Source organism: Sitophilus oryzae, unplaced genomic scaffold, assembly GCF_002938485.1.
Source record: "Sitophilus oryzae breed Bouriz unplaced genomic scaffold, Soryzae_2.0 scaffold_578_pilon_pilon, whole genome shotgun sequence".
NCBI classification, from domain to species: domain Eukaryota; kingdom Metazoa; phylum Arthropoda; class Insecta; order Coleoptera; family Curculionidae; genus Sitophilus; species Sitophilus oryzae.
The window spans coordinates 3,038,191-3,045,095 of NW_022147171.1; the positions used below are offsets into that span (position 1 = coordinate 3,038,191).

The following is a 6,905-nucleotide window of genomic DNA, read 5'->3' on the forward strand; positions in this document are numbered from 1 at the left end:
CTTTTCACCGACCGTAACGTCGGGCGTCGAACCGCAACGTTTTCAATCTATAATTGGGGCTTTAAGCCCCAATTATAGATTGAAAACGGTGCGGTTCGACGTTGCGGTTGACGTTGAACGATAACGACGGTAATTTGTTGTTAGTTATAGATATAAAACGTTTTAGTTAACATTTTCAACCTAACCTTATTTATTCAATCAATGAATGTCATTGAAGAATTTAAAAATTATTATTATACCAATAATTAGGTAGTATTTTAGTTAGCAAAATTAAAAAGATTTTTTTTCTTGGCTTTAAAAAAAAATGGATGTACACGATGATGAGATATCGGTTGGAGTTTTAGCCCTGTTATTGTGTTGTTTGGCACTGAAGCTCAGCCAGAATCAGAAAGAACGGAGACCCAGGAGGTGGAGCATTCGCCCTGTAAATCTATCACGAGAAAATTCTTTTAATTATTTTAAGAACATTAAAAAGAAGGACCCCGAAGAATTTTTTAAGTGGACTCGAATGTCTGATAATAGTTTTAATGCATTGCTGGCATTAATTCATGATAAGATTAAAAAAAGAAAAATTAAGAGGGGAATTGGAGCCGAACAAAGACTTTGCATTACTTTACGCTACCTGGCCCACGGCGACTCAATGCAAAGTTTGGCATGGTCATTCCAAATGGGAAAAACTACAGTTCGGGACATTATTTATACAACTTGCGAGGCAATTTGGGATAGTTTGAAAAATGATTATTTGGAGCTACCCCACAGCATTGAAAAATGGAAAGCTATTGCCAAAGATTTTGAAGATGTTTGGAATTTCCCTCACTGCCTAGGAGCCCTGGATGGGAAGCATGTTTCAATACAAGCCCCACCTAATTCAGGCTCTGCCTTTTTTAATTATAAAAAACATTTCAGCACGGTATTGATGGCAATCTGCAATGCCAATTATAGATTTATCATGGTGGATGTGGGTTCTCTTGGAAGTGCAAGTGATGGTGGAATTTTTCACAATATGCTTTTTAAGGAGCTTCTGGAAAAGGGTCATTTAAACATCCCTCCTCCAGAGGAATTGGAAAATACCACTTTTAAAATGCCCTATGTCTTAGTAGCAGATGAAGCCTTCCCCCTAAAAAAATATATATTTCGACCCTTTGGAGGCACCAATCTTTCTGTGAGAGAAAGAATATTTAATTATAGACTTTCCAGAGCTCGTAGGACTATTGAAAACGCCTTCGGAATCTTGGTTGCTAGATGGCGAATTTTAAAAACCACCATAATTGCAGACCCTCCAAATGTGGATACCATAGTCAAGGCATGTGTTGTTTTACACAACTATTGCTTATCAAAAAGCCAAAAATATAATCCAGCAGGTTACACTGACAATGGAGATCAGAACGATGGCATTTGGCGAGAGGAAACCACTCCACTTAGATCAGTTGGTAGACTAGCCAACAATAATGCGGTACGATACCTCTACCAACTGAGAAATAGTGTAGCAGACTATTTCGTCTCTGAGGTTGGTGAATTGCCTTGGCAGTACGACCATGTACTCAATAGAGGTACTGTTTTTGCTGCAAATTAACTTTATATTTCCATATTAAGTTTTTGTTTACCTTATAGATAATGGATTGTTTTTAATTTGGCTTTGAATATATACAGTATCTCCATGGAAAGATGTTCCAAGAGGTAAAATGGACTAAAAATTTCATTTTTTCATTGCAATTTTTAGTCCTTTTCACCTTCTGGGACCTCTATCCGTGGACATACTGTAGATAATTTTTGATTTTTGTATTTTTAAATTTTTGAATTTTTTAAACTACCTATCTACTTAAAATAATTAAAAACCATTTTTCACATACTTTTGTTTTATTTATTATACATATATAATTTATTATCTTTTATAAAAACAACATTTCAAAAAATATTAACCTGCAGAAACATGCATGCTAAAAACGAAAAACGGCTATGCCAACAGTGTCTACCTGTATTCTTATATTACTAAGTATATTACAAAAATCACAGGCCTTCAGTCTTATTATAGAAATATTAAATTAGATGTATGGACAACACAAATAAAAATTCTTATGAATAAAAAAAACCAAACTCAAAAACTTATGTATGTATAGCATGTCCCAGTGACATCTTACCACATATTATCTGTGATCTTACCAAATAGGAAAAAAGTTTATTACTAATTTCACAGTAAAATGTCACTGGGACACGCTGTATATACTTAATATAGGTAACATCAAAACTTAAAATATTGTAAACTCACCGGCAAAAAAAACCGGCCACTAAAAACTAGACCCAATTTCAAAGTCGGATTTCTCGCGAACCGCTCATTCGATTTTGATGATTTTTCTTTTAAATTGTAAATTAATTCCTTTTTAACGGATGCTGCGTCAGAAATTTTTATTCCGAATTTATTTTGAGCATATACAGGGCACAACAATAAGACGAAGTTTTTTGCCCGAACTTTGTAACACCCTGTAGGGTGCAGCAGCGGTAGTAGCTATTGCCAAATTAAATCACATTATAGCCTCATCTTTTGTGAGCATTTTGTTTTTTTAATCATCACATTATCTCTTTTTGTATTGGAGATATGCTGTTTTAAAACGAATTTTGCTCGTATTGTGGCTTTAATTGAGGATGGCCGAAGTCAACGTTATGTCTCCGATACCCTGAGTATATTTTGAACAACAGTCCAGGATGCCTGGAATCGGTATATGGAAACGGGAAATTTCACCAGAGTGGTTACTAGATATTAGTCCCTTAAAATTTCTTTACCTTTTTTTTTTAATTTTCATGTTTTAGTTAGTTTACGTCTACGTTCTGATGTTTGATTTGATTTTAAAGCTTTTTTCGAGGCGTTTGTTTTAAAGCAGCGTACCTCCAATACAAACAGAGATAATTTCGTGATTAAAAAAACAAAATGCTCACAAAAGATGACGCTACAATGTGATTTGATGTAGCAATAGCTACTACAGCTGCTGCACCCTACAGGGTGTTACAAAGTTTGGGCGAAAAACTTCGTCTTATAGTTGTGCCTTGTATATGCTCAAAATAAATTTGGAATAAAAATTGCTGACGTAGCATCCGTTAAGAAGGAATTAATTTACAATTTAAAAAAAAATCATTAAAATCTAATGAGTGGTTCGCGAGAAATCCAACTTTGAAATTGGGACTAGTTTTTAGTGGCCGGTTTTTTTTGCCGGTGAGTGTAGAATACAGGGTCCGGCAATAGTGCGTCGGGCATCTGTAGCTCCTAGAATAAAAAACTTGAGAATTTTGTTTAAGTGCAAACCTAAAGTATATACCAGGATGTATTTCACGAAAATATGTAAACTTCTATAGGATGGCTCAAAAAAGTGTGAGTGGACCTGGATGATTTTTTTTAAATGGAACACCCTGTATATTATTTTTTTATTAGATCGAGAGTTAAAAAATGAACATTTTTTGTATTTAGAGTATTTCAAAAATTTTAACGGTTTCGCAGATACACGCAGTATTATTTCATATGGCGCTTTCAATGGTAAAATACGAGAGAAAAATCATTGGGTGGCTTTGATAAAAATGTGGAAAATGCCATATGAAATATAAAATTGCAAATATCTGCGAAACCGTTAAAATTTTTGAAATACTCTAAATACAAAAAATGTTCATTTTTTAATTCTCCGTCTATTGAAAAAATAATATACAGGGTGTTCCATTTAAAAAAACGAAGAAAAATTATTTTATATTTTAGAAAGTTTGGCGTAGAATTTTGAACATCCTGTATGATTTACGATTTTCATATTTATAACAAAGTAAGTACAGACCATATAAAGTAAATACCTAAAATAGTCTTGATTTCAGAACAGTTCTTGTATTTTTAATAATTTTTTTAAGAAGGGCTGAAAAATATATATTTTTTATTTATTTTTTAATATCTCTGAAACTATCGAAATTTATTTATTCATATCTTAGGGTTATGTAAAGTGATCTGAAAGAAAGCCAAAAAATGCAATAATATACAAGGTGTTCCATTTAAAAAAGGTCATCCAGGTCCACTCACACTTTTTTGAGCCACCCTATAGAAGTTAAAATATTTTCGTGAAATACATCCTGGTATATACTTTAGGTTTGCACTTAAACAAAATTCTCAAGTTTTTTATTCTAGGATGTAGCTCCTAAGCACTATTGCCGGACCCTGTATATTATACTTATTGTTACTAAACTTAATCTTCCAAAATCTCCATAATCCTCAGTCTTTTTGTTTGGCAATTTCAGATGACATCTCATCAAGCCTGATAGAGACAAATTCCCAAAGGCTGCATTTATAGGACCCACAGTGCTGTTCATATTGCTAACTATTGTTTTAGCCAACCCAACAATTTCATTTATTTCAGATCCATTTGCCTGGACTTTTCTTTTTCGGAAGTGTCCTGTTAGATATATTATTTTTTTAAATCAACATTTAGTTAGAAATTTGTACTCCGAATAGGTACCTATTCCATCTTCTAGTGCTAGCTTACTCTTTTCTGTCTCCTTTACCACTTGTTCTTTTCGATAGTATTTTCACTCTCTTCTACAAGTTGAGAGTCTTGAGCCTGAGATTGAGTTTCGGCACAAGAGCTGACAATTGTGGACATGCTGTCCCATACTGTAGAGGTGCTAGTAGAGGCAGTTGCGCAGGTACTTGGCCGAGAAATCGGTAATTTTACGTTCGAGACTGTTCTAAAATAATAAAATATATTTAGGTATGTACTAAATAATTTCAATAATTATTTTGTGTACCTTCTCTGTACCCTGCACGAATCATAAAACTGCATGGCCTGCATATAAGGCCAAGGCCTAGCAAAGGCCACCTTGTGAACCAGATGGTTCAGCTTTTTCTTCTAACATATGTATCCCGAAGGAGTTTCCATATCCGTTTGGCTTCTTCAACTAAAAATAAGTATACATTATAATACTAATTATTAGTATATTGGTGTTATTATGTAACTAGTCTTTTATTTAGTATGTTTCTTACATAAAATATGTTACCTGATATGTCCATAGCGGTGCCTATTTCCCTCCAGCTATTTTCTTTTTTCTGACCATCTTTATAGTCTTTATGTTTGATGTCGTATAAGTGTTTAAATCCTTCTACTAGGGGGAAAGAAAAAAGGTGTATATCTATAAAAAATAATATATAAAATTTATAATTATATCTTTCTGCACATTGTTTAGTATACATACCAACTCTAGTGTCTTCCAAGACCTCCATTTTCACAGTTCACAACAATAGGCACCAATAACAAAATAGAAACACCTACAAAGTACTAAATTTTAATATAAATCACCTTTTTCCTGCATTTTCTAAAGAAAATTTCGAAAATTCATACCTACTTTCCAAAAGAAACTGAAACAATTGTGAGGTTATGTTATGATCGCTCGAATCGCCGCCACCGCATTTTTTTTTTTTTTTTAAATAGAGGCGCTAAAAAAGTCATTTCTATTGGCTATTACTAACGTTTCAAGGTCAACGTTCCTGTCGAAGTTAAAAGTTGGTTAACTTTTGGACGTAAAACGTCAACCGCAACAACAACCGAAAAATTTATAATCAACAAAACATCCTGCGTATAAACGAACTTTTCACCGACCGTAACGTCGGGCGTCGAACCGCAACGTTTTCAATCTATAATTGGGGCTTAAGAGTTTACCATCTCCCGAAGCTGCAAACATTATCGATGTGCTAGATTTTGTTGTGTTCATTATTCTCTCTGGATGTTTGCTACCTCGTCGTGTTATAATTTTCTTTTTTCCTACAAGAAAAAAATCATTTTTGTTATACTGTTTAAACACCATTAAAAACGCCAAAAGGTACCTACGTCGTCACATAAATTCGTTTCATCGTAATTTATGATGTTACATGGAGGAATGCCTTGCAGGCATTGCTCTAGGTTATCAAAATAATAATTTATAACTTCTCTCGAAACATTTGCTTTAGAGCGTTTTATGTTTTCGCAAAATCTTTTTTTTTTTATTTCTTTTTAAAAAACTGTAAACAAAATCCTTCCCGGGTAAATTGTTTTTAAATGTTGGTTCATTCCTCCCCAAAATTCTTATCTCGATAATTCTTAACGATTAGACGCAAATCGTAGCAATCAATTGGATATCCCCATTCTGAGCAGATGTTAATTCTTTCAATGAACATGCACTCTTCTTGGGCTGACAGTACCGTTTGTCCGCCTTGTTTCTTCACTTCGCCTTTTGCATGGCGAAATAGAACCGACATTGGTACCCCGTACTTTTGAGCCGCCTTACGGAAACTCAAAGTACTGTTTCTTCTAAAGCTTGTAAGATATTTTCCTTAGTGTGGTGCTTATAACCTTTGCCGAAAAAGTGCAGTTTCTTTTCAAAGAAATTTTCTAATTTTGTCCCTATTCACCCTCCAGTCCCTATTCATCCCATTTTACGGTACTTACCTCTGCTGTTTTGTTGTCACTAGTATCTTGTGTATCTTGTTCAGGAGATAGACCACCTTCAGTAGAATGCCGTGGCTCATTTTTGTTTTTTAAAAATAAAAGCATTTTAAAAAAGATCCATTTTGTTTTATACGGAGCATCAGCTCCATCACCACTCCTCCTTTTTTCCAACTCCCGCTGGAGCTGCCCAATAAGCATACGCATTTTTTTTTCAACTTCACTTGCATTTGTTTTCAATTCTGCACCTAGTTTAGTCCATGCGTCGTGTTTTTTATTTCTCAACTCAATTAAATGAGTGGTAAGTTCTTTCGACCATTCCATTGCGTAAAAAAAATAACAAAAATCACTGTGTGCAATGCCAGAGTTCTGGCAGTATTAAATTCAAACGCTGCTTGTCCTACAGTAAATGATTAATAACATAAGTGTGGACAAGTCGCGGGCGTGTTTTAAAACAAAGTTTTATAA

The 6,905-nt window shown here is 34.1% G+C and overlaps 1 protein-coding gene and 1 long non-coding RNA gene across 2 annotated transcripts; one reads left to right on the top strand and one right to left on the bottom strand.

Annotated features, from left to right (window-relative positions):
- The first annotated feature begins 304 nt into the window (after positions 1-304).
- LOC115887605 lies at positions 305-1,573 on the top strand. Its single transcript, XM_030907072.1, has one exon. The coding sequence runs from the start codon at positions 305-307 to the stop codon at positions 1,571-1,573; it is 1,269 nt and encodes a 422-aa protein (XP_030762932.1).
- Positions 1,574-4,868: 3,295 nt separating this feature from the next.
- LOC115887643 lies at positions 4,869-5,368 on the bottom strand. Its single transcript, XR_004051125.1, has 3 exons — positions 5,212-5,368; positions 5,017-5,121; positions 4,869-4,917 (listed from the first exon to the last, which is right to left on the bottom strand). It is a non-coding gene; the product is annotated as an uncharacterized LOC115887643 (long non-coding RNA).
- Positions 5,369-6,905: the final 1,537 nt, after the last annotated feature.

Bases quoted from the DNA above. Each gene is read 5' to 3' on its own strand.
- LOC115887605 (XM_030907072.1), top strand. From the start codon at position 305: ATGGATGTACACGATGATGAGATATCGGTTGGAGTTTTAGCCCTGTTA.